Consider the following 27,265-nt stretch of genomic DNA (forward strand, 5'->3'; position numbering starts at 1 on the left):
TCTCCGTGTGTACAAGGGCCTGATCTACAGCAGGGAAGGCCCTGTGGTGGGCTGCTTTCACAAAGGCTTTTGAGCTCCAGAGGACAACTACAAATCTCTTCCAGAAGAGTTGCTGCCTAAGTTAGGCCACTAAGGAACACCTCGGGCTCATGGTCTTCCTCCCTCCCTAGTGCAGGGCCACATTGCCAAGCTTGTAGAAATCTCAAGACACACTTAGTTTTGGTTTTTCGTTTGTGCCCTGAGAGATCTGTCCACATTCCTGCTCGCATGCCATCAGCTAGTTTGCTTGTACTGAAGCAAAAAACGTGCATAAATGTGGCATCCACGTTGAATTTCGCAAGGGCAGAGCTTCTTAATGCCGCTTGCAACAAGAGCGAGGCGCGTTTGCCACCGTGTGTCTGACCTTGTCTTTTACTTTTCTTTTAGGTGAGAGACCTTACAAGTGTCAAACCTGTGAACGGACCTTCACTCTGAAACACAGCCTGGTTCGTCACCAGCGCATTCACCAGAAAATCAAAACCACCCGAAACCACGGCAAGGAGAGCGACAGGGAGGAGACCCAGTCGAGATGTGGAGAAGACAGTGAGAACGAGTCCAGCCACAGCGGCACCAACCCCATCTCAGAAAACGAGTGCGAGCCGGCAGGGGCGGTGGGCGGCCATCCCTCTGTGCCAGGAAGCCGGAAGGAGCCGCCGGCCGGCAGAGAGGAGCGGCCGGGCGGGCAAGGAGCCGGCCCCTGCCCCGCCGAGCCCAGCGCCGACACACAGAAACCCACGCCCAGAGAACAGGAGCCTCGGGGCGGCTCCGAGCACGAGAGGCCCTCGGGCTTCATCCAAGACTTGCTGGAGATGCACAATAAGAAGTCGCCCCTGAATCATCACATCCTTGCCCCCGCAGAGCCCGCGCCGCAGCTCCTGGGGGTGGAGTGACTGGCTGGGAGCTGAGGCCGGCAGGAGGGGGCTCCCCTCAGGGGCTTTGGCTCTGGGAGAGCGACCTGCAGCCGTGGGGAGAGGATGGCAGACTGGACGCGGTGCCATATGCCTTTCAGTATAATAATGCAAGAGACTACAGTATATACTGATTTGAGTGCCTTACTACTTTATTAGATCTTTTTGGTATCATAGATTTTTTTTTTCCCAAAAGTGATTTTTTTTTAATATTTTAATGAATTATTTGGAGAGGACCTTTTTCATTTAAGCATTAATGTTACCTTTTGTATTGGTGTGCGTGAGCTTGTTCTTGTATATCTGTGATAGTCGCTGTGTTTGTTCTCTGAGCTGGAAATGGGGGCAGTGGGGTGGGAGGCCCTTGGATACCGCAGCCAATAACTGGAAGAAAATTTATGTGAATTTCATATGAAATGAGTCAGAGGAAATGCAGACGAGACGTTGATCGATTGGGTTTGTTTCTCAGTAGATGTTCTCGCGTTTGCCACGTGGTGGAGCATTAAGCTCGTCCCGGGCCTTGAACAACGTGGCAGTCGAAGGTGTTTGAAGTGGTTCAAGCCCAAAGCAGGAAACACAATGAATTTCAACCTCGCGCTTGTTTCCACTTTTCAGCGTTAGCAAAAAAAAAAAGATCTTCTAAATCTCGGGGGCCTTTCCTGGCCGCCGTGGACCAAGCGTGTATACAGAGAAGAGTTACATAGCCACGTAACCTATGGAAATGATGCACCCGCTGTTATATATGTTTGATTTGCTTCAGTATATTATTATTATTATTATTATTTTATTATTATTTTATAAATCCATCAGTTCGCTTGTCTCTGCAGTCAGCAGAAACCAATGGGCAATATTTGCCCACGCAGATCTGTTAACACAGCTTGGATCCCCCTCTCGAGATGTTTGTTTGACTTCACGCTTTCACCGGCTCTTCTCACGTCGCAGCTCTTCTACTGTACGTCAGAGGAAGCCCTTCCTCGGCCCCGCAGAGCAGAGCAGAGCGAGGGCAGCGAGTGTCCTCACCCCGCGGCAGGGGCCGCCTGGCGTGGGGGGCGCAGGGACGGGGCCCCGTGGGGCGGGCGCGTGGGGGCCCCAGCGTGCCTTAGCGAAGAGCAAAGTTACTCCGTCTTCCAGTGGAAAGCAAGCAGGGGAGAAATGCGAGCCCGACCGTCAGCTTGCTACTGTCGTGTTCTAGAGCAAGAAAATACTACTGGTGATAAAGCTACAGATATAATAAGACGTGTTAAAAATGAAATAAATTTAAAAAAAATAAATAAAAAATTCTTGCTGAGATTTTGGGGTTGATGCTTGAAGACTTGAGGTGTGTGTCTAAATTTCATATCAGTAACCGAACCCCTTTCATGCTGGCAGCTGGAATTCCTCCCTGTGGCTCCTGTTGCCGGCGACAGGCGACACTCCAGCCACCAGTATTGAAGGGGTTTGCGCGAAATGTATCCTACTGTAGCTGGGCATTGGTCGTTTCCCGAGTGCCCGGCGGTTTTTGTTGTCCTCGTTGTTGTTGTTGTCGTTCTTGTTGTTTGTTAGTTGTCCTTCAGTCATGACCTCTGGGACAGACAGAGCCATAATAGCATTGCCGGAGCCTCACTGTGCTGTTCCACCGCCGCAGCCCCCCAGCCCAGCCCGCACTGTGACCCCCTCCTTCCCCCCCTCCCTCTCCCTCCTGCCGGAAGAATCGCTTTTCCTGCTCTCACCAGACATGGAGGAAGTGGGCCTCGGACCCAGTCTATATTATATAATATATATATATCTATATATATCTATATCTATATTAAAAATTCTCCGAAAATTTCTGGAGGCTGAAATCTCTCTGTCCGGAATTCAAAGGAAGAGAAACGTTCTGGAGTAATATTCTTGCGAATAGAATTAAGTGGTTGAGGTATATGTGATTTCTTCTTTTTGTTTTTATTATTATTATTATTATTATTTTCCGTGGGTTTTGTTGTAACCAGGGATGTTTGAAGCCGTTCAGAAACTAACGCCAGAGATAGAGAAATCAGTCGCAACAAATGATTCATTTGAAGCTCTACCCAGGTGCATTCTACTTAATTAAAACCAGTTCACACATCCCTTAAATCCTTATTACTATTATAATTATTATAATTATTATTATTATTTGGGGTAATTTTTTTTTGTTTTTGTCTTTTTTTTTTTTGTCATGGTTTTGTTGGTTTATGTGGTTTTTGGTTTGGTTTTTTTTTTGCAGCTCTCCACACTAAACTGCGCAATACTGTGGGGGAGAAGCCATTACTAAACTATATGCTGCAGAACGATGTAGCAAGTAATTAATTCCCAGCAGCCTGCCGGGACATCTGCTAGCAATAATCACTATTGATTTAAAGCTTTATTTAGCCTTTATCTATATCCTAGTAGAGTATAAGGTCTTGCCACATTTTATTGACATTTTTATTAGTTTTGACTGAGAAACGTTGCTGTTGTTGGGGTTTGTTTTTGTTTCCCCTCCTCCTCCCCCCCCCCCCCCCCCAATATTAAACTGTGAAATTTATAATGTGTTTAAACTATGGGTGAATCTTAGGCTTTAGTTTTGCATGTTCAGCTAATTTGTCTCTATATGATTTTTGTTTGAATCTTTTTATTTTTTTTTCCTCTCTCAGGGCTTTTACAAAAAACAAACAAACAAAAAAAAGCAAAAAAAAAACCAAGGATCCTTTGAAATTCTTTTTGTCTGAGTCACAAAGGACTTACCATTGAGAGAATTCAATCACTACATTAAGCACTTGACTGTGAAAGCGCAAAAAAAAAGGAAAAAAAAAGGAAAAAAAAAAGGAAAAAAAAAAAAGAACCTTGTTTGAGGCTGTTGTGAAATAACTCTTGGGGGTATGTGACAGTCTGATTCCATTTTCAGAATGATTCGTCATCTTCACTCTCCTCTCTGTATGTCTCGTTCCTCTCTCCTCTCTCTCTCTCCACGAAGGAAGTTTAATCCTAGTGATTTCATCCCATGCAGGAAACAGTAATAAATGTGTAGAATTCATATTTTTCTAAAGGGAACTTAAACTGCTGCTACGAATTGTGTACAAGACTGGTTTATGCCACATGAACAGAGAATCACACATTTGTTTTGGTACTTTTATTCCTCTTTTTATTCAGTTGTACAGTACTTCCAAATTCAAAATAAAACGTAAAAGTTGTTCTGTATCAAACCATCTAAGCAATAAAATGTTATATTTAAAAATTCTAGGTTACAAAATGGACGTGGCTCTTCTTGTGGGTTTGTTGTAACTCGCTGTCAGGCTTCTCTGCTAGAGGACGAGGTACAGGCCGGAGGCTCCCTCCTGCAAATAGCTTCCCGTCGCTCAGAGCTGAGGTTGAACTGGAGACTATTGCAGCACTCAGGGAAATTTGGCTTCACTTTGACCACTGTTCCCTGGCAGCTGAGCCCCTTGGCAGCGGCGTTTTTCTCTCGGTGCCGTTCCTTAATGTGACAGCTGAAGGTGGCAGAAGGGTCCTTAGGTGCTGATCCTCCTGCCAGGGCCTGAGGTCAGGGTTCTCTTTGCTTTGTTTGTTAGCCGTAGCTGCACAGTGCTGTCAGTGAGCAACATCCAGCACATGGTGGTAGGACACAGCACCTCTGTCCTTCTCTGTAGCTGTGAAGCAGGTTGCTGACAGCAGAGTTTTCTTCTTGCACAAATGCATACTATGGCTGGGAAGTCTTCAGGGCGGATTCAAAAGCCACGTGCTTGTGCCAAAAAAGGAGAGAAGTCCTTTGGTTTTGCTTGTGGGAGCTTCCTTAGCTGCGTTTCATGTGCTTTCTTAGAAGTAAAGGGCATTCCGCAGGACGGTGAGCCCAGGAACCATCTGAGCCGCGTGTCCAGCGCTGAGGCCGGGGAACTGTGGTGACACCGACGCGTCTCCTCTTCCTACGCCCTCCGGGGGTGGTTCTTTCTGGTAGAGAAGCAAACCAGGTTCAGAATGATAGACAGACCCGTGGGTAAAGTGCTGCTGCCTTCCTTACTCTGGCATCCTGTACCTCTGTGGCAGAGGGTAGAGTTCCCCACAGCCATCTCTGGTGAGGATTTGGTCCCTCACAGCTGAGCAGGGACATGTCAAAGGAAAGCCAGTCAGCCAGCTCTGCCCCACACTGAGCATTCCTGATGAAGCAGGGCTCTCTCTGTGAGCTATCGCTGGCCAAGCTGAAGGTGTGGAAACAAGATTTCCGAGAGGAAATCTGCAGAAAAACACTTCTCTTCCCTCTCTCACCTGCTGACCTGAGAAATCTCCCCTCTTTTCCTCAGACTGATGGGGAACTCACTCATGTCTGAAGGGGGTGTGGAGCTGTCAGGAGGTGTAAACTCAGATGAGTTTATGTGGCCAGGAAGTAATTGTGAATTGCAAAAGAGATGACTTGGCACTTGGTTCTTGGCCATGGGATGGTACAGTTAGTGTGCCCTACCCTTTTCTCCTTCTACTTACCTTTGACTGTGGTCATTCACAAGTTGGAAATTTCCCTGCTCTTCTTGCCTGCAGCAGGATAACCTCCCACAGGCCACCTGAGCTCTGAACGCTGGCGTTCCCCTCTCCCTCTCCTGTCTCACTCCACAGCAGTGATGGCCAGAGCCGGCCTGAAACATCAGCTCAGCAGCAGGACAGGGAGGTGGCAGCAGTGTCTCCACTTGCCTCCTCCAACTTGCTGCTTCCTTCCTTCCCTCATTGCCTGAAGCTTTTCTCACCACCCTTTGAAAAGTGGAGCCACAGGTGCCTTCTCGAGGCAGGTGGGGGGAGTGGCACAGCCCCCATGTCACAGATCTGCCTCCCAGCAGTGCCTCACACCTGAAGTCTACCTGTGCCATGGCACCAAGGTCTGGGGCAGACTCATGTCCTCTGCCACCACGGGGGTGCCCTGGCAGCAGGGGCACCAGGACAGGGGAGGTGTGGAAACATGGAGTACGAAACTATGTATGGGCTGTGAACCATGGGGGTGGTTTGAAGCAGATTTGGGTGAAAAATGGCTGTCCCAAAGCAAGGTAGGGAGCTCAGCCATAGCAGCTTCTGCCACTTGACTGCTACTGAAATGTAAAGTTGTAAAGAGAAAGGAGTGGAAGGCCTTGTTTTGTTACCAAGCTGTTACAAAGCACATTGCATCTGAGGGATGGGAGGGCTGTACACCTACACCTAGACCTTCAGAAAGTGAATACAGTGAGAAATGGTTTGCTGTTGATACTATGAACAATGTGGTTTGCCCTGCTCTGTTAAAAAAAGTCTTTCTCAAAATTAGTCATGATTCAACTAGCAAAGGCAGCGAGGGGCAAAAGATTACTTGACTATCTTCCTGTGTTCACAAGCCCCCGTGGTTTAGGGAATCACATTTGCCCTTTAGGTATTTCTGCAGCTTCAATGGAATTGAGACTGTCACTTCTGGAAACCCTGAGGCTCAAGACCGCGTGCCAAGGGTACATGCAAGACCCCAGTGTGGAAAAGCTGGTACTTTCTGCAAGTCAAACAGCCTGAGAGGCACTATCTTTTACCATCCACTCCGGTAATGCAAGAAAAGATGGAGAAATGCATCAGATTGTTTAATTGGGACATTTCTAACAGCAGGCCTCTGGAAAAATGTGCCACACTGGCATTTCCCCAACTTGAGTACCGGAGCAGCCAACATCAGGGAGGAAAGTGTGTAAAACCTGTACAAGGCAGCAGTGCCTTAAGTGAGTGAGTTTGCTCTCCAGCCTAGGAGCTGCCTGAAGGACTCTCCCCTTCTGTCCCTTTCCTTGGCAGTACTTGCAGTTGCTGGTGCAGGACAGAGCCTCACTGCACCGCTGCTGCAGCAGCACAGCTGGCAATGGTGAAGGTGCTGGGTTTCACTCTCTAACCTGTTTAAATAAGGGAACAGCCATATTTTGACTGTGAGGGGAGGCTGAAAAGCTTCTTCATGTCAGAGAGGAGCTGAACGTTTCACAAAAAATGGCCTGAGGGTTGGGGAAAGGAGGTGTGGGAGTGTGTGGGGAAAGCTTCCTACTGGTATTAGCTGGTATCTAAGCAGCTAGTGCGATAGCATTAGTTGACTAGACACCCCCCATCTCAGGCTGGGCTGACCTGGGGAGATGATCAGTTGGTGCTCTGTGGGTGGAGGGGGGCAGTGCTGACAGTGGCAGTGGGGGGTTTGGCCTCCAGCCTCACACTGGAGCTGCTCTCCTTGCTCCACATCCTCATGTGCACACGCATGGAACAGAGGAAACAGATGTCCAGGAGCATATTGTCACTGTCTGGAAAGGGGTAACTGCTGGTACCTGCAGCTGTGCTGGCAGATCACAGGACTTCCCTGGTCTCAGGCAACCAGTGCCCTACTAGATCATGGGACTGCAGAAAGTGGAAATAGCCCCAAAGTGGCAGAAGGTTCCGCACAGCTGGGAGTCCTGAGACAACAGCTCTGCTAAGGGGGTAAACAGTTCCAGTCTGTTCCTCTGGTTTTGAAGGAAGAACATGAGCAGGAAAAGTGTTTTGTTCAGGCAGCCCCCTTCAGAGCCTCAAGCACAGCCTGGCCACCATCCCATGGCTTGTATGCGTCAGGATCTCTCACCAGCTGCACCTCTTCCTGGCATCCTGGCAGCATCCAGGGATCTCATCTGCTGTTCATCACCTGGGCAGTAAGGCCTGTTTTAAGCCTGTTTAAAGGTGGGGTGAAGGATGGGATGTGGGCAAGGAGAACAGTGTTGGGTTTGTGCACTGTTGAAGTAGCAGTTCTGTATTGAAACCATTTTTCCGGTAAGAGCTCTATTCTTTTTTTCAAAGAACCTAAGTGGATTAACACCTGAGAGCAGGTTGGCAGAGAGGCAGAGGGAAGGTGGCCTGCTCGAAGGCAGCACTGAAGACAAACTGATGGCAAGTGACTGCACAGAATGGGATGCCCAAGAGCTCCAGGAACATCCATCTTGCTGTTGGTGGCTGTACCTCACCTCAGGTAAGTGAAGTGACACGCAATCTGCAGTCATGTCACACTGTTAACTGAGTGCCTGACAGAGGAAAAAGTTGATGCTTTCATTTCAGGCTGCATCCGAAATCACCTCACAGAGCTGAAACTAATGGAGAAGCATGGCTGAGGCTTTCCAAAAACTATAGTATTGCCTCCTACTTTCAGTTCTCAAGTCCCCTCTCAGCCTAAAAAACAAAAGCCAACAGGCAAAGGAAGCGGGAGCTTTTCCTTTGTTAACCATTAGTAGGTGGGAAGAAGTCTCTGGCTCACCCAATCTCACTGCGTAACGCAGTAGAAAACCTTGTAGCAACCCTCTGAGTAGTAGGAACTGAAAATAGCTTTCTCCTTTGCTGAGCTGCTTGTTTATTTCTCCTGTGCCAGATTCGTCTCTCATTTGGCAGGGAAAACTGCCAGGAGTGTATGAGGAAACTCTGGATGCTGGGTGGTTGGAACACGCTGCTGTGAAAGCATTTGAGCTTCTCTAGAGCCCTTCGGGAAAGGCTTCTGAAGCCACTCTGCAAACGTCAGTTAATAGGAGGCTGTAAATAAGGGTGAAGTTTGATGGAGGAAACACTTTTCATCGTGAAAGGCCTGATCTATTTGCATGGTGTTGGGAGGCAGAGGTTAATGCAGGGAAGGCCAGCTCTGCCCTAAGCCAGCTTCACGTCAGTAACTCTTGGCCTGTAACCACGCAGGGAGTGTGGCCGTGCTGCTTGTACAAAGGTGAGGATGAAACGTCAGCCAGACGGGTTGGCTCTGCTTCAATCTGTGAGCTGAGCAGTCCATGCAGGGTGTGAGGAACAGCAAAATGTGCCTCTTTGCAGCAAGGATGCAGAGAGATGGTCCCATGTGTGCACACAGGACCCCCAGAGAAGGTGCAGGGGGGATAAGCATTTGAATAAATAAAGCACTGAGGTGTTAACTCTTTCTTCCCAACTCCTGTTATCTGACTGTACAGAGAATGACAGCTTAGATTTATAACTAGATTTGTTGTTTTAGATGAGCAGCATCTGACTTTTAATGCATCTGCACCCAGAAGAAATACTTGTATTTTATTTTAGGGTGAAGGCAGTGCTAGCTGTGAGATGTAGGCTGGCTTTGACCAGCAAGTGGTTCTCCCAAGTGTTTGCAACTTGAGCTTTACCACATGACTGGTGCTTAGGAACTGAGAAGTGAGAGAGCTAAAGCCTGTCTGTAAACAAAACCCAACCTTTTCCATTGCCTCTTCCCTCTATTTCTACCCCAGTGTACTCCTACATGATGCCAGGGGCTCCCAGGTGGCAGCTAGAGAGGAGGTGGACCATGGGAGCACACGTGCTGTCTCCGCTGCTGCTGAGCAGGATACGCCCCTTGTACGTTTGCTCACTTTGCCAGTAAATCCCTTTTTGGTGCCAGGATACTTAAAAAACTATTTCACCTCTCACCTCCCAAGATGCTTGTATGACTGAAGCTTTACAGCCTTCAAGGTCACATACATCAGGCCCATTATATTCCACAGCTGGAGAAAATCAAAGTATCGGGCTGCGTGCGTACACACAGCAACCCACCACATGGTGAGCTTGAGGTTTGACCTCCTGTCTAGGTTGCTCTCTGACAGTATCTTTTGGAGCTGAGATCACAGCGACCTTCTAGTGCATCTCCTTAAACCCAGGATGGGTGCTGGCTGTGTTGGAAAAGCTTGCCAGGGTGGGAGATGAGGGGAAGGAAGAGACCTGGAGGACCAAGCAACCCACATACCTCCTGGAAACACATTTTGGCACAGGCTGCAGAGCTACTTGCTGCTCTTAAGGCATCTGGTTGTTGTATGCTGAATGCACCTCTCATAAGTAGTTTTGAAGGCTTTTTCTGATCAAAACTATTCACTTTAGTAGCTGTAACACACCTGCTTAAAAGTGAAGGTACTTAGTTTAAACACCACTTAAAAGCAGTAGCAGCTCCTACCAGGCTTCTTTGGAGCAGCATTTGAACTGCTGCTGTGGGATGTTTTGCTCCTTGTCAACAGGCCCTGGGTTGCTTGTATTTCTTCCTGCTGCAGGGAATCTACGAGATGTGCTTCGGTGCAGGTCTGCACATTCAGCAGCAGAGCAGCCATGGGCTGACGGCCCTCAGGGACAGGAGAGCAGGAGGAACCCTAACGAGGCCTGACCCTACCTACAGGACCAGCAAAGTGTCAAAGGACAGCCAGCGAGGTGCTTTAAGGGCAGCAGAGGGAGTTCAGTCCCACTGAAACCTGAAGGGAAGATGTTGCCCTGTCTGGGTGTGGGATGACACCCCTGAGCCGGGATGTTCTGGCAGCAGCACTGTAGTCGACAGCTCCCACGTCACCCTCCCCGTCCCTTCTCCTCAGGGGCAGGGCAGGAGGATGCTGCAGCAGCACAGCCTATCACACTGCTCCTGCAGTGGGAAAGTGGTGGTCCCTGGCTGGTGCAATACAAGGTAAATCCTACTTCATTTGGGTCTTTGTTTTCCCCCTAAGATTGCTGTGCCCGTGATGTCCAGCAGCAAGACATGCTTCCTGGTTTTCAGCTCCCTTATGGGAGCCACCAGTTAGGGTTTAGTTGGGCAACACATTTCCAGTGGTGAGAAATACTTCCCCTCTCTATGACCAAGCCACTATTGCAACCAGACAAGCATTAACCAAGTCTTAAATACTGTCTCTAAGGAAAACACAACACACTGTGCAGTTCAGTTTGTTAGGGTGTGTACACTTGCTTCTGATTAGAAGAACCTGCCATTTAGGTGACGATGTGACAGTCATCAGATGCTACTGAAGTTCTAGCTTTTCCTTTCCAACGGAAACCTGCAACAGAGTGATATAAAACTTTCCAGTCTCTGTTAGAGAAAACTGGGGGTTTTTGCCATCTCTCTTGGAAACTTGCTGGTGGACTTGCCAGCTGTCCGGGTAAGGACTCACACACTGCTTCCATGGCTCATGCCAGGAAGCATCAATGTTCTGGATGCTCTTTGGATCAGCTTTCGTGGAAAAAAATACTCCAGCTGAAGACAGAACACAGACCTGTTTGTGCTGAAGGCTCAATTTAATCTAACGTCGGCTGCAGCAAATGTTGCTGAGGAGCCTGGGGCCAGGGAAGCAGATGTCAGCGGCAGCGTGTACACAGCGCTGCTACTCTCTCCACTTGTGCAGCACCATGGGCTGAACTCTCTGTGCCTACAGCCCTGACTTGTTTTGAAAGCAAATCACAGAATCCTAGACTGGTTTGGGTTGGAAGGGACCTTAATGATCATCTCGTTCCAAATCCCCTGCCATGGGCAGACACACCTTCCACTAGCCCAGGCTGCTCACAGCCCTATCCAACCTGCCCTTGAACACTTGCAGCAACCTATGCCAGTGCCTCACCAACACCACAGGAAAGAAATTCTTCCTTACATCCAATCTCAATCCCCCTACTTTCGTTTGAAATCCATTAGCACTTGTCCTGTCACTCCATGCTCTTGTCAAAAGGCCCTCTCCAGCTCCCTTGATGGCACCTTTAGGCACTGGAAGGCTCCTTTAACATTTCCCCACAGAGCCTTCCCTTCTCCAGGCTGAACAAGACCAACTCTCTCAGCCTGTCTTCACAGGAGAGGTGCTTCAGCCCTCTGATCACCTTCATAGCTTCCACTGGACTCCCTCCCAACAGCTCCATGTCCTCCTTATGCTGGGGGCCTCAGAGCTGGACACAGATACCAGCATTTACAGAACTCAAGTTTCACATTGATTTTTCCTTCAAAGCACAGGAAAATGCAGTGCTCAGACTTACTTCAGCGACCAAGACGTAGCAAAGAACAGTTATGAGAAGCCAGACAGAGTTTTCTAGCTCATCCACTTAGATGCTGCTCTTTGAGAAGGGACTGAAGCTCTCTAAAAGACCTTTAAGATCAAGTCCAACCACTGACCTCATACTGCCCATCACTAAATTATGTCCCTCAGCACCTCATCTATGTGTCTTCTGACTATCTCAAGGCATGGTGACTCCACCACCTTCCTGGGCAGACCATTCCAATGCTTAACAACCCTCTCAGTGAAAAGCTTTGTCCTAATGTCCAATCTAAACCTCCCCTGGTGCAACTTGAGCCCATTTCCTCATGTTCTATTACACATCACTGGAGAGATGGTATCAATCCCCACCTCACTAGCACTCCCCTTCAGAGTCATCATGTCTCCTCTCAGCCTACTCTTCTCTAGGCTAAACATCCACAGCTCCCTCAATTGCTCATCGTAAGACCTGTTCTCTACACTCTTTACCAGTTTGTTGCCTGTCTCTGGACACACTCCAGCACCTCAAAGTCCTTCTTGTAGGGAGGGGCCCAGAACTGGACATGGTACTCAAGGTTCAGCCTCACCAGTGCAGAGCACAGGAGAACAATCACTTCCCTGGTCCTGCTGGTCACAGTATTTCTGATACAAGCCAGGATGCCATCGGCCTTCTTGGCCACACTGCTGGCTCATGTTTAGCCAGCTGTCTATTAACACCCTGGGGTCCTCTTTCCCTATGCAGGTTTCCAGTCACCCTTCCCCAAGCCTGTAGCTTTGCCTGGGGTTGCTGTAGCCCAAGTACAGGACCCAGCACTTGGCCTTGTTAAACCTCATAAAATCAGCCTCAGCCCAGCACCTCAGTTTGTCCAGGTCCCTCTGAATAGCCTTCCTGTCCTCAAGCAGATCTATGCTCACAGCCAGCTTTGTGTCATCTGTGACTTTACCGAGGGTGTGCTCATCCAGATCACTGATAAAGGTGTTAAAACAGAACATGCTCCAGCAATGAGCCCTGGGGAACACGACCGGTGACCAGCCAACAACAGGATTTAGCTCCACTCACCACCACTCTCTGGGCCCAGACATCTGGACAGGTTTTCACCCAGCTGTCACTGGCTTGGGAGATCCCTCAGCTGGCAACTTTGGGTAGTGCTGGCTTTTAATAATTTTCCTCTAGTCAACCTGGCACTGTAGTTCATCTTCAGGGTAAAGGCTTTAGGCACAGTCTACCAGCACAGCTTGTGCAGTCTAGCTCCATCCAGTCCCTTGCAGCTGTTTTACTAGAACATACACTGAGGTGGTCTTGAAAATACCCCTCCTTCAGACACTGGGTGGCTCTGTACACTGACCCCAAGGACTACACTGTGTTAAAGAGACAGCTCTGAAGTTACAGCTTCACTGGGGGAATGGATGTGGCAGAGGGCAAACTGAATTAAGGCAGGATGAGCTCCATGTTCCACCCAAGCCCAACACCCTTCCCAACAAGTGATGAGGGAAGACGGGTGAAGTTTTGATTTCCCCTCACCAATGAGGGGATGGGAATGTTGTAATTCTGAAATTTTACTGCATCTGGCTTACTATAAATTTGTAAACAAGACTAACAGCAGGGGACCAAAAGATAGCTTGCTGAAGTTAAGACTGCAATGAGTGGCTTCAAAGGAATAGAGATCTATATCAAGTCTCAAAAACCTATCTTTGTCTTTTCAGGGAAAGGCAAGGCAGACTTCAAATTGGAGTCATTTTTATATTCTCTGGGAGCTGAAGCTACACCTTTATGCATCTGCTTTCAAGTTTTCCCTTACTTATCCACATGTAGCTCAGACACAGGAGCCTCAGCAGCCTGTATTTGTAAGCCACTTTTGCTTTGCCTTTATTAGCTTTTTTTTCTCCAGTAAGTATTACCTTCTTCTGTTTGGATGCAGCATACCTGTTTGAACTGCTACTTTCAGTGTTTCTGCCTGGAATATTGTCTGACCAAGTAAACTATGGCATGCACTTTGAAGCTACGCAGATTTGGCTTCGTTACAGCCCTGTGGTTCAGCAGCCTTAATAGATCCTTTTCATGCTGCCTACAGCTTAATAGGTTTATCTTTTGGGAAATGTGAGGGACTGCAGCTTTAACAGATGGGGAGTCAAGAATTTCCTCAACTTATTCCCATGGTCCTCCCTTGTTCTTACAAGGAATTCTCATCTCAATGTTGGTACACTGTTCAAAACATCACAGAATGCCTCTTTGGCATTACTCCCATTCCAGATACACTTGTAGAAAAGCAGTTTAAGAATAACGTGTTTTCACTCTTTGTGTATTTGCTACTACGGGTTGCTTACCAAGGAAGAGAGCACCAGCATACCACTCAGGCTTTTTGGTGCCATACTCATGCTTTATTAAAAAAGAAAAAAAAAAAAGCTACACAAGGCTAAGAAAAAACCCAAAAAAATCAAGTTTACTTGACAAAAAACCTGCAGCCATTTTCAAGAGATCTGATCTCACTTATAAATGAAAGTCAGCAGGTATGAAAGTAAATGTTAATTTAACATTTCAGTTGCAGTACATCTGAACTTGAATCACCCCAAACAAGCAGTCATTCTTGAATTGACTGTGGATTGTATCCACACAAACCATCATCTATACCACTCAATTAAGAAAAAAATCCCCGGCAAAATTTAGAGATAAATGGAGAAGTGTCAGAAGAATGTTATGTAGCCCACCTATAAACTCTTGCAGAAACTGAAAGATCTCTCTGGCTTCGCTCTCCTCAAAGTTAATTGCAATTCTGCTGTTTATTTAAGAGAAGTCTTAGTATAAAGCTGCTAAATTCTGTTCACTGAGGGGATTAAACTGGTGTAACAAATCTGTGCAGTGACCATCCAGTTACACTATGCCTTACTATCGCCATGGCAGTGTATTATACAAGTTTCAAGTGACTTCACAGCACTCCTGAAACAGCCCTTGTGTCACTCCTTTGAGGTAGGTACTGTTCTTCCTCTGGAGAAGGGAGAACAGGCTCTTAACTGCTGCACAGTGAAGAACAGGCCACCCAGCTTACCTTAGGATTTGACTTTCCTGCCGCTTCATAGAATCACAGAATGGTAGGGGTTGGAAGGGACCTTTAGAGATTATCCAGTCCAACCCCCCTGCAGAAGCAGGTTCACCTAGATCAGGTTCCCTGAATTCAGAGCTTTCACCCACAACACGTTGTTTAGCACCATGGGCTCTGGGAATAAACAGGGACGGATGCCTTTGGTTATACCCATTCCAAGGAAAGGAAGATGTTTGAAACCAGCAGCAGCACTGCCCTCACTGGGCTGCCCCATTCACAGCCTACAACTTCATTAAGAATTGCAATAACTCATCCTTTAGAAGAGTGGCTGCTGTCAAGACTTTCTCAGATTAAATATTGGGGGGAAAAAAAACCAAATCAACTGCTGTCACAGAGCAGACAGCACACAGAGAGCCATATATCAAATGCAGTCCAAGTGTAGCTTAAATTAATGCTTTGCTACCTCTCTAAGCATGAACTCTCAAAAGCATCTTCACAGTTCATTCTGGCAAATTGTGAAGCACCAGTACAGGTAGTTTCAGAGCTCAGCTGCTTCAAACACGCTGTGACGTGATATGCAAGTATTACTCAGTTTTCAGTGCCTAAGGAGCTCAGTCCCTGCAGAACAAGTGTAGATCTAAAACAAAGCACTTTCGCACGTGGGGATAGGGAAGGAAAAGAAGAAAACAGAGGTCTCAGATCAGTGCCTCTCCTTGAATACAACAAGCTTCTAGATAACCTTCACACACGGGAAGAGATGTGGCAAAGATGCAAGCTATTCAAAGCCTTGCCCAAGGGCCTGAATGGCAGCCAATTGACACTGGGCATTATCTCTGTACTTCTTCCTGCCAGTTCAACTCCTGAATGCAATGGATGTGAATAAATACGTCAGTACCTCCCAATTGCCCAGGCTGTGCCTGCCACAGAAGAAAATCCCAGCTGGACCATGTAGAGCTTTTCTGCTTTAGCACTCAACTAACATGTAGTTAGCAATGGCTAAGCATGTGTGTTACTGGCAGGAAAGGTGATTAAAACTCTTAGACCAATGTACTGACCAGTGGAAAGCAGCTGGATTTCAAAAGTGGGAAGTATGAATTAAATAGTTTGCCGTTTCAAAAAACTCCTTGAAGTCAACAGTTCTTCAAATTCAGTTTCAAGTGTGTACAGTAAATGCAGAGTCCTTGCCCCAGGTAAAGCTTGAAGTCCACATTTTGATACATATGACATTAGTTTTCGTGAGAGAACTGATAACTCACTGAGAGGTTGTTCTGGCTTATTCAGTAACTTCTTAAGTAAACACTGCAGAGCTACTATTATAATCAGAATGCCTAAGCTGCTGGCACGACTCAGTAACTAACCATTTAACAAGTTGGGTATAAAAAAGAATTTATGTAGTAATACCAATTCAGCACACAAATCCCATGCTTCACAAGTTCTGCTGCTGTGTAAGAGTTTTCATAACATCTACGCAGGTAAATCCAGATTTGTAGATCACTGCATGCCCAGATCAAAAGAGCAGCAAAATATCTACCACTACAAGCAGCTATACCCAATTGTGCCTTTAGAATGCAAAGTATACAGAAATTGAGATGCTCAGTGCCTCTCCACTGAAATAGGAGCACACACAGTCCAGTGTGCACACTGTGGAGAATGGAGTTACTCACTGACAAAGAGGAATGCGTACGGATTCCGATACAGACGTGGTACAATCAAGACAGGTTAAGTCACCAGACATTCAGAATAGGGGGAGGAGAATAATCCTTCAAAGACAGTGTACGGATGACAAGCCAGCAATACAAAGAACTCTAAAGGCACATTTCAGGTAAGATGGTTCTGTTAAGATCAACTGCTTACACACGCAGGCACAAATCTTAATGGCTACCTCCCCCTCCCCACCCCCCCAAACAATTAACAAAGAGAGAAGTGCATTTCCAGTAATATTAACACCGTTCAGTTAATCCGTTCAGTCCAAATGTTTAGCAGTATTTTCCTTATGGTGATATGGATTCTCTGCACTACTCCAATCCAAAAAACAACCCCCAAACAGGCAGGATTAGTAAAGGTTCAACTGTTGTACTAGTTAACATTTACTCATCAGAGCCCACTGATCTCTTCTGTGCCCTCTTGTAGGGCAACCTCCTCGGTGAAGCTTTATCTAGACAAAAGAAACAAAAAAAAAGGTAGCTGTAGCAATTAATGCAACTAATTCAGATGAGGTAATGTGCAACTATCTCCCTCCCTCCCAACCACAAGACAAAATGCCGTTCTAGTGCAGTGCATCACCACAGAGAGGCCAGTTCAAACAAACCTCGTAAGGCTTTTGAATTACTAGCATTCTAAACAACAGGAATATTCTTTTTTTGTTGCTTTCTATGTAACATGCAACTCCAGAGTGAGAGACGTTCAGTTTGCCAGTTACTGTAATGCACAGAAAACCTCCAACCTGAAAAACCTCAGCCCCCACTGTCTCCTGATGTAACTGCATGCTCTGCTGTTCACAAGAGTTTTGTGTTCAATAATTACACTTTGAGAGAGACAGTGAATTCTTTTATCATTATTGGTTTGAGTTTACCTGCCTGAAGGGTATATGACTGACCCTCCTTTAGTTAGTTGTTTTGCATGGAATATTTCCACATTTATACAGATTAACAGCAGAAAAAAAATCAGCGTTTGGGTTGAGAAAAACCCCAGTTTTCCACAAATTATCCGCATCTGACTATGGAGATGTCACTTCATCATCAGATACCCCATATAAGGAAGCCACCCAGCTTTAGTTATATAATCAGTGAATGCCAGAAGTAGCATTCTACACTGAAGACTGACAGGCCTGTAATATGCTCCTTTACAGTGATGGTCCTTACATTGGTAGAATTTCAATCCTTATAGTATTGCAGATGGCTAAGTGCATCTGTTGACTTAATGCACATTTTCTTAAAGAAAGCCATCTCCAACAATTTCAGAGTTCACAGTATGTGCAAACACAAGGGGCAGTCATCCTGCCATTGTCTTTCAGCAGTAGTCAAGAACCTCTGAGGATTCTGAAAGCCAAGTATTTCAAAGGCTTCTAGCGGAGAGTTCTAATTAAAACTACTCTGGAGCTAAAACCACAATGAAGAACTACCAAAATTACAGTTTTTCCTCAGCTTCAGCTATTAAGATCTGAATACTTATCTAGTTAAAGAAAGGAATGGGTGACAGGACTGACATTGCCAGGATTTGAAACCTATTTAAAGGGAGCTTGCTCTCTGGTTAAAAAAAAAAAAGAGGATTTAGAACCTCAGTCTTCTTGCTAGATTGAGGCTTTTCAGACTCCTGTGTCTAGGTTTTACACTACCATCACTGTCTCACAGAAGACAATGTATCAGAAGGCTTACATTTTCAGAAGTAAAATACCAGTTCTTACACCTACATAAGTACAGTTAAAGAGGGTGAAGGGATGAAAATGTGAAGTCATTGACTCCTGGTACAACTTCATGTGAGAGCTAAGGCCTCTGGCCCTTACAGACTAAATAAAGTTCAGAATATGCTTATTTCATCAAAATGGGAGTCTCTTTCAAGTAACAGGTAGTTCATGCAAAGGTTTTTCAAAGCACTTCTCTTGTCTAGGACATGCTTTTAGGGGAAGCTACACAAGCCAGTATTACTGGTGATAGATCACCTGGCACAAGGAAGACCAGAAAGATAAATCTGACTGTTCAGCCATCATACCCCAGGCTGAGGTCTATTTCTCACTGAAAAAAGATGTGCCCAGCCATCAGTCATGATCAGTCCTTCACCTCCCTCACGTAACATCAGCTTGATACTACTGGGAAAGGCAAGATGCAAGTCTGTTTTAAATAAAGGGTTCTGTGAACTGTTATACAGTACTTCAGCAATATTCTACTGAAGCCATCTTACTGCAGTTTAACCAGAAATTATATATACACACACATCTGTAATACATGAAAACAAACTTATATGTATATAAAATGTGGACACATGCATCTGTTCCACAAGCTTTAGCTGCTCATGCTACATCACCAACCACTGCATGCAAGAAGATGTACTTCTATCCATGCCTAATTATCACATGGACAACACATTAAACACTTGACTCTTTAGATCACCAGAGTTTGCCTCACCTCTTCTACTCTGCACTGAAGTCACAGGAAAGCAAAACAGAAGGAACAGCAAGAGAAGTTAGAAATGTCCACAAACATATAAATGGTCTAAAATCAGATACTGGGTTTACTGTTGGTATTTCAGATATCAAGTAGAGCTTGGTCATTTTGGAGTTGAAGGACACTAACAGCAAGTCTTACTTTTGTGGCTTTAGCTAATACACACTTATAATGCTTATTTAAAACTTTGTTCTATGGGCAAACTTTCAAACAACTTACAGAAACTTTGAGATGACAGATACTTCCTATCCAGGTTTTGGGTAGAGGTTTTATACTGTTGAAAAATAGTCTAGAGAACAAAGTGTAAAGTCACCAATACGCATTATGGTATCAAGCAGAAGTTTGTTCTATACAGGAATAGGCTGTTAGTGTAATAGTGTAAGCATTACATTTTGTATTCCCCAGAAGAGATGTATGCTGTTCTGAGAAACTGGTGTCAGCTACTTATTAATGTACAACTAATTGATACAGCAAGTTTGTTATGCTCCAGTTTGTGGGAGGCAGACTACTTACTTATCTGATTTAAAGTTTCTTGGGGAATCCAGCTCATATCAACATCATTCTGATTTGATGTTCCCATCTCTACTTTCTGTACCGGTCTTTTCCTCTGAAAATTCAAGAAGAAAAAGATTTTTCTTTCCACCTACTTTGGATAGCACAAGTATCAGAAATAACTAATAATGCTGTATTTAATGAATTGCAAGTATTTGATTGAAACAAACTTAAGGCTAGTCAATATACAAAGTTATCTTTGTATTTTAGCTTTAATTATATCTATCATTACATATTTATTGACCTAAGCTTGGCACTGCCACTTCTAATGGCTTTCATTAGACACTTGTTCCACACAAAGACAGCAGGATTTCACGCATGCCTGGCCAAGTTCATTACATCTAGTACAAAAAATGGCTGATGATTAATCAAACTTTGTGACGACCAATTTCATTAGACTCTCAGATTAGCAAGTGCAATATTCTCATATGTCACCTTGCAAAACAGATTTCAAAGCAAAATAATCACTCCATACTTCTTCCCAAGGGAAGTTAATTCCAAAGCATTAGCCAGACTGCATGAAGATACAGCCTCCACTTTGCATGCAGATGAGACTTAGAGCTTCAAGAGCTTTTTCCTCGCCAAACTACTTACATGGATAAACCCTTAGCTGTCATAGCATGGAAACAGAATTCAGAAGGCCCTAATCAACATTATGGCAAAGCATTGGTATTAACTAGATAAAGGACTAGAGAGCTGCATTCCCCAAAGTTTGACCTAAATGAAACCACGATAGAAATAGAGAGCATGGGGAAAGTCTGCCCATTAAGAACCGAATCAGCAGCTGCACACTTCCAGCAGCTGGAAGATGTCAAACTCCAGATTCAACCACTTCAGTGTGGTGCCAATGAGCAGACCCAAAGAGCATTAGGTAACCAATCCACGTCTCCAATTGTGACTAGTTTTAACAAACTCTAGTTTTCCCAATATTTAAGCTCTTAGTTCTAAAAGTAAATGAAGTTTTATCTGTACCACCATATGCCAGAAGCAATTACTGAATTGTTTTCTTTTCATAGCAGAAAGGTCTAGTATTAACAAGTACAAAAGTACAGTACCCACCTTCCTAGACTCTAGTAACTGATGGAGGCCAACAATGACAAGCAGACCAAGTCCAGCAAGGAACATGTACATGAAGATCCTTTAAAAAGCAGTTTAAGAAATCATTAGCTAAAAATCTTAAGCATTTAAGAGTTTACAAAGAGGCACAGAAACCAAGCCTAGCTTTGTCCCCGTGCTCACTTTGTCCTTCCCAATAACTTCTGTAGGTGCATGGATAACAAAGCAATTAATCAATCTGAAGTGCTTACAAATATTAAGTAATTATTCTGACTTTAATTTCAGAACCTGCAACCTTCAGTTTAAACAACAGAACATTTGAAAAAACACCACATAAACCGGGGAATTTAAAAGTAATTTTCAGTATTTAGTACCTGCAAGAACTCTCAGTATCAACCTTCAAGTCATTGGGTCACAAGCAATATTCATATTTGTGACAGCTTTAACCACTTACAACCTTCTTAAAAGTATCTTCTATGCTTTTAGTATGCTACTGCAGAGAAGTACTGCTAGGATGTAACTTATTGACAATAGAGCTTTGAAAACCCTTGCTTATCTTCCTCTGTCTTTCACAGTTAAGAATTCTACCCATGCAAACAACCATTTTTTAAAACCTAGGCATTTTGTTATGTTTCAATACTCAGCAAGACACTCAACATAAATTATACCTGAAATTAATCTGCAGAGCAGGCAGGAGTTTACAGGTAAAGAACCTATTTCAAGTTGAACATCTTAACTTGGATTTATGAGAAAGGAAATTATGGAGTCAAACTACAGAAGAGACTTAACTGAACAACTCTGGTTTAGAGTAGTTATCTATTCACAGGCCATTAACACAAACTAATAAGTTGAATTATTTTAAGAGCTCCTTTATCAGACTGTCACACATTTTTATGTGATCACTTGTTCTTTCATTGATGCTTTTCTACTTGAGAAGTATGAATTCATGCAAAGGAAATTTCTTTTGGTTGACTTCAAGGGAAGTTTCAAGGAAAGCTCGGTCAGCAAGAAATTTCTACCTGTGTCCAAAGAATTCAAGTGTTCAGCATTGTCTACAAGTATTTCTGAAGATCTTAACTCACAGGTTCTTAAAATTCCACTCCAGTGCTCATAACAGGTAAGGTGTGTCAGATGCACTTCAGTCTTTAAGACAGGAAAAAACCCACTCCTGAAAGATACCTGCTACAGGTAGGGCTTAGTGCAAAGAATGAGTGAGTTCCTCTATCTCAGAGTCCAAATACATTTTACAGTTTATGTAATCTTGGATTACACTGGAATGCTCCAAAAGCAAGTATTTCCAGGATTCACAGTAGGAATACTAAGGACCCTCTGCATCTTTTACTTTGTGGAGAAAGCACAGTAGCACAACAAAAGCTTAACAGTTTTGAACTGCTCTGTAGCTGTGTAACAATCAAGTCTCCGTCCAGGCTTAAGCCCTCTGGGGGAAAGCAGGTGTGTAAACTGCTCATTGACTTAAAACACCAGTCCTGAAAATTCCTAGTGCTAATGCAGATCTTAATTTGGAGAAAAAGCTTGTATTTTCAGTTTATCAGCATTTTGCAAGTCAAATGCCCAGTACACCATCATCAAAACACAGCTGACCTAACATTCAATAAAATGAGGATACAACAACTATTCCCATTAGCTCCAATAACTTGCTCTACCAGTATGGCAATTAAACTTGATCCTCTCCTTACGTTTCTCCATCCAGCCCATCTTCTTTTTCAATAATAGTAACAGTTTGATTGAAGACAGCATCTTGAAATACATTGCCCTGTAAAAAAATTTCCACATAACATTTTAAACTCATTTTTTGAACACATGCACGAATGTTTCTCTCTTCCATGTTCGAGGAAAAAACTCTGGAAAGCAGAGTTGGTGATTAAGTTTATAAGCACATCTGACTCCCATCAAAAAGGCTGAGCTTTTATTAGTTAAATATAAAGAACAGCCTTGGTATTAGCAAGAAAATCATATTTGGCCTTCAAGATGTTATTTCCTATAATGAGACACTACGTGCAAAAGGTTCTTACTACAACAAGCAAGATGCGGGTACAGAAGCCAGTTAAAATTTTACTTGCATCAAGAGAGAAAAGAACCCCCTATTTTAATCCCCATCTATGCTTTCAGATAGTCTTCCCCCAGATTGCAACTACTGGCCAGTTATTTGCTCAAAGAAAAGTGTGCAGATGGGATTCAGGTTGATATCTCATGCTAATTAGTATTCAAGCTTAGCTTGAATGCTACATTTGTTAGCATTCAAAAGGTACAGTAAAATTTAAGTTATCCTAAGCAAAGGTTTAGATTTTTGCTGTTTTGTGGTTTTTTTTCAAATGAGGATGGCCCTATACTGCACAGTTTTAAGGCATTCTAGGTCCCACTGCAGACATAACTTCAAGTCTAACATATACAGAAGTAAGCGTAGACAGGAGGCTGTTGTGAAACATGACAGTTGCTTGCTGTGCTTTTGTATCTGATTTGCTTAAAAACCACAAGGGCTTTCACTGTCTGAAAAGGCAGTGACCTGACAAAGCAGTTCCTTCCTCAAGTTTCCAAATCAACTATAAAGATTAAAATTCATTACATCAAGCTTACATTTGCATCTCTGTAGTTGAGATTGATCACTAGTCCGAACGGACGACCACCCATAGGCTCAGCAGGGATGAAAGAGTACTCAAACGTGGCTTGTCTCTGGGGTGGAACTACCGTATTCAGAGGGAGAGCTGTGAAGTTCTGGATATAGAACTGATAGTCTTGAGGATACCGAAAAGAAGCATCAAGAGACTCGACAATGAAATCCTCTGTACCCTTATTGGTGAAGCCCACCAGGAATTTAACAATATTGTTCGCTGGAAAGTCTAAAAACACAAAAAATGTTCAGCCATTAGAAACTTCCCACAGTGCCCCTAGCCCACTTCTAAATGGAAAGTGTCTAGAACAGATTCTGTTTTCACAGAGCTTCAATGTTTTATGCACACATCGATAAAGCCCAAGGAAGAGCAACGAAAATGATAGATCACCACAGGAGCCTTACCTTCACCTTTCACAAATAGGATGGTTGTATCGGCACTAGGTGAGGCTTTAGGTTCTCCTGACAAGTCTTCTTCCTCTTTTTCTTCTGTCTAAGACAAAGAAACTTTTTTGAAACATCCTATAATGAACAGTGAAGCAAAAACCATGCTTGTGTCATGAGAATCCCGTGGGTCAAAGCATGCAACAAGGGCAAGCGTTGGTATCAATTCCTGCTGCTGCGGGATTAACGCATAGTTTGTTCTCCCTCTAGATTTGGTTAGCAGAATTCTCAGCATTTATCCTTCTACTTGTGTTTGACACAGTGACTAATCTCAGCTGCAGTCAGCTGTATTGAAAGGTTTATTATCAGAAAGCAACAGCAAGGTTTCTTTTTGGGGGTGGAAGGAAAATAGAATCCAAATGTCACATCTAAGCTACTTCTGTTTAGAAAACAGGCATTTCCAAAATTGCAGACAACTGTAAGACAAATGAGAGATACTTTCACTACAGAGTGAGTGTTTATAGCTTTCCAATGCAGTTTTAATTAGTAAAGTATGCTCGGAATTGGTTAGACTATTGTGAGTGAGGAACTTCACTTACTCAAGCTCACCTTTGATGATGATGGTAATGATGATTCATGTTTTAATTTGGCAAATGCAAGCATTAAGGGCTTTCTTTCCACATAGGTTTATTTGCTACAGCCTCACCACCTCCCTCACCAAATAAAAGCAAGGCTGACTTCATTTTTTTAACTGTCTGAACTAATTGCTTGCAAGTTTGATCTCTTGGTTTCACTGCTTAAACAACCCCTTGAAGCAGCAGATAGCCTGCTGGATCAGTTGTACATGTACCAGCAGCCAGGGAAGCCTTGAACCAGAGCTGAGCACATAGCATCTTGATTTCAAGACACTATGCAAAGCTCTGTCTTCTATTTTGGTGACAAATAAAAGCAGGAGGCTAAAAAGTGTAATTTTTTTTTGTACTCAAATCACAGACCATTCATTAAAAGCAAATTACATGCAAAAGGTTATTTAATAATATTCTGTTAGTATTGAATATTTAGCACACCTTCTATCACTTAAAGCTGGTTGACTACAAGCACATAAACTTACCAACAGGAGTAAAAAATCTAATAGAATCAAAGAACAGTTTACCAGATCTCCATTTTTATTACATATATTAGTCCTCTTCTAATAAAGTCCCAAACTTTCTCATTTTACAAACTTTTGTATCAGTTTAAGTAAGTGTCTAGAAAATCTAATGCTCTACTGCTACAAGCAGAACTTGCAACTACATAAAGTATTTCACTTTGTAAAGACGAAGCAAGTGACACTGAACAGCAGCATGGCCACTGGTGTAACCAACACACCCTGCAACGAGACTGGGAAAGGAGTAAGCCAAACCTGGCTGCAAACCAAGGTTTTCAGAGTTGATACTGAGCTTAACAAAGATTCTGCTTGCCCCTTAAAAATAGACATGAAAACGCAGATGAAGCAGTCCTATACCCCAGTGCCCTTCTCAGTTTAGCAAGATGCAGCTTGGAAAAAAAGAAGTACAAGGGGCTCCCAATAAGAATCTGGTTCTCTCATTTGGTGTACAATTACCAAGTCTGTTGGCTCATCTTCTTCAACTTCAGCCTCATCATCTTCATCTTCAACTACAGTATCTTCCACAGCGTCTTCATCTTCTGTAGCATCTTGAGCTGCAACTAATAAACCTGAACCTAACAAAAACAAAATGCAAATAACAAGAAAGCCTTTTCAATCAACAGAAAACTGACTGTGTAGTACTATTTTTAAACTAACCTGAAGAATGTTAATTTTGTTTTGTCATTACAAACGTGAAAACAAAAAGACATTGCTATTGCCAGGAGATTAATTTAGTCATTACTACTTCTTCTATGATTAATAAGTTTAATTATTAGCATGCCCTTATCTTCTGGTATCAGAACACTCTGCTTTCACGGGCAGATAAGAAGTCATTATTTTTGCACTGATTTTCATTCCAAGTTTTAAAATACAAATCTCTCTCCTTTAGTAGGGCTTCCTCAACAGCATATGCTACTACATCCATATGTTCAACACAACTGCAACACTACTCAGAAAAGAAACCTGATCTTGAGCAGGGCTCAGAGACAAGCACAGCCAGATTGTCTCTTTGCTTTTATGGAGACAAGTCGCATAAGCAAACACTGGGCAGATACCGTTAATGCAAATAGGAGCCTCAGGATAAAGTTCTGTCCATCTGCAGTTTAGAGCACATGCAGGCTAAGCTGACAATGTTTAAAGCACACACACAAAACTACAGACATTTTAAATGAAATCCCCAACACTTCCCAAAAATGAAAGGGCAAGAATGAATGGATGATTCATTTACACAAGCCTGAAAAAACTAAATATTTAAACGCATACTGATGGCAACTAAAAGACCTTCATGGGGAACAGGAATCCTTGAGCAGTACAAGTATCTCTGTGGACCTCAGGATTGTCAGTCATGGCTACAAAACGCAAATACAACCCCTGAAGTGTCTTTACAGGGGACAATCAATGACTTTTGCTCAACCACGTGCAATACTTACAACAAACAACAATGATTTTATTTGCTCAAGTTTTAAACTTAAGCCTACAAATAAACGTGGGGGTTTTCTTAAAAAAAAAACACCAAAACCTTTGCATTTGAACAGGCTATGGGTAATTACAGGCATTCTTCCCAAGCCACTGCTCTAGGATATTCTCTCAGACCTCTAATTCAGTCTTTTCGGTGGATGTCAGGAGTGCTGATGATGTGGCAATAGCGGGGAAGGAGAGCTACTTGCTGCGGGGGGAGGGGGGCTAACACACGGCGGGTGCTGGAGGAGCTGCTTTTCCACGCTTACAACTAAGGAGGCGATTTTCAGATAGTGAATTAGATAAGGCTGCGGCGTGCACTGAGATTAGCGCTGGGCGACGTGAAGGACACTCGCGGGTGGAGGGAGAGGCGGTGGGAAGGCGGGCTGGCAGCCAGCGCATCTGCCAGGCGCTGGAGGCGCGGGCACCGCCGTCGAGCGGAAGCAGAGGCAAAAAAGAACCCTGACCAACCCCGTCGCTACAACCCGAAGCGGGTTTGGAGCGGGACTGCCGCGCCCACGTGTGTCTCCACTCCTTAATTTCACGGCTGGGCCTGGCACCGCTGTCTCGGGCGGCAGCGGCAGCGCCGGACAGGCCCGAGGCTGGCCCTACGCGCGGGGACCCGCGCTTCGCCCCGCCCGGAGCACAGCCCGCACTCCGCAGGAGCGGAACCCGCACCGGAGCCGTGTCTCGAATCCCCGCCTGCGGCCCACGTGCACAGGGAGGTCTGTACGCGGCCGCGATAAATGAGCAATGCTCGCCGTCGCCGCCCTCCTCCCAGCTGGAGGAGGGCGAAGGCACCACTGGGCTCCCCGGGGGCAGAGGGAACGGGCGCGCGGATCGCCCCGAGCAGCTCGCCGCGTGCTCCGCGCCGTCCGTTACTTCTCCTCCCCTCACCTGCCCCCTGCCCCGCCCGCTCTCACCTGGGCCGCTGCGGCCGCCCCCGAGCAGCAGTGCGGCGGGGAAGACGAGCAGGGCGAGCACCAGCAGCTGCGACAGGCGCCTCATGGCCATACCCACTCCCGGCCCCGTGCCCGCCGCTGCCGGCTGCCTAAATGGCGGCCGCTTCCATCCGGGGCCGCCCCCGCGCCGCAGCGGACGTGGCTCCGCCGGGCAGGAGGCAGCGCGGTCACGTGAGACCGACACCCCGCCCCGCCCCGCGCGGGCTCCGCCTCATCCGCCGCGAGGCTGGGG

The 27,265-nt window shown here is 45.0% G+C and overlaps 2 protein-coding genes across 5 annotated transcripts in view; one reads left to right on the forward strand and one right to left on the reverse strand.

Annotated features, from left to right (window-relative positions):
- RREB1 (ras responsive element binding protein 1) overlaps positions 1–4,123 on the forward strand; it is a 124,466-nt gene extending 120,343 nt beyond the window's left edge. For 2 of the 3 annotated variants that reach the window (XM_061995948.1, XM_061995947.1), the window contains one exon: positions 427–4,123. In XM_061995948.1, coding sequence (XP_061851932.1) covers positions 427–929 — 503 coding nt within the window. In that variant the 3' untranslated portion in view covers positions 930–4,123. The remainder of the gene's footprint in view (positions 1–426) is intronic. The other variant, XM_061995949.1, reaches the window with a different exon arrangement.
- SSR1 (signal sequence receptor subunit 1) lies at positions 4,052–27,201 on the reverse strand. Of its 2 annotated transcripts, XM_061995950.1 has the most exons (9): positions 26,995–27,201; positions 25,070–25,188; positions 23,488–23,575; positions 23,049–23,311; positions 22,151–22,227; positions 20,457–20,535; positions 19,359–19,452; positions 16,777–16,840; positions 4,052–4,865 (listed from the first exon to the last, which is right to left on the reverse strand). In XM_061995950.1, the coding sequence occupies exons 1-9, from the start codon at positions 27,083–27,085 to the stop codon at positions 4,841–4,843; spliced, it is 900 nt and encodes a 299-aa protein (XP_061851934.1). In that variant the 5' UTR covers positions 27,086–27,201; the 3' UTR covers positions 4,052–4,840. The 2 variants fall into 2 exon arrangements, with proteins under 2 accessions (XP_061851934.1, XP_061851935.1); XM_061995951.1 differs by lacking the exon at positions 4,052–4,865 and having other exon boundaries at positions 14,063–16,840; positions 26,995–27,200.
- Positions 27,202–27,265: the final 64 nt, after the last annotated feature.

The sequence above is a fragment of the Colius striatus genome, chromosome 4 (assembly GCF_028858725.1).
Source record: "Colius striatus isolate bColStr4 chromosome 4, bColStr4.1.hap1, whole genome shotgun sequence".
Classification (NCBI taxonomy): domain Eukaryota; kingdom Metazoa; phylum Chordata; class Aves; order Coliiformes; family Coliidae; genus Colius; species Colius striatus.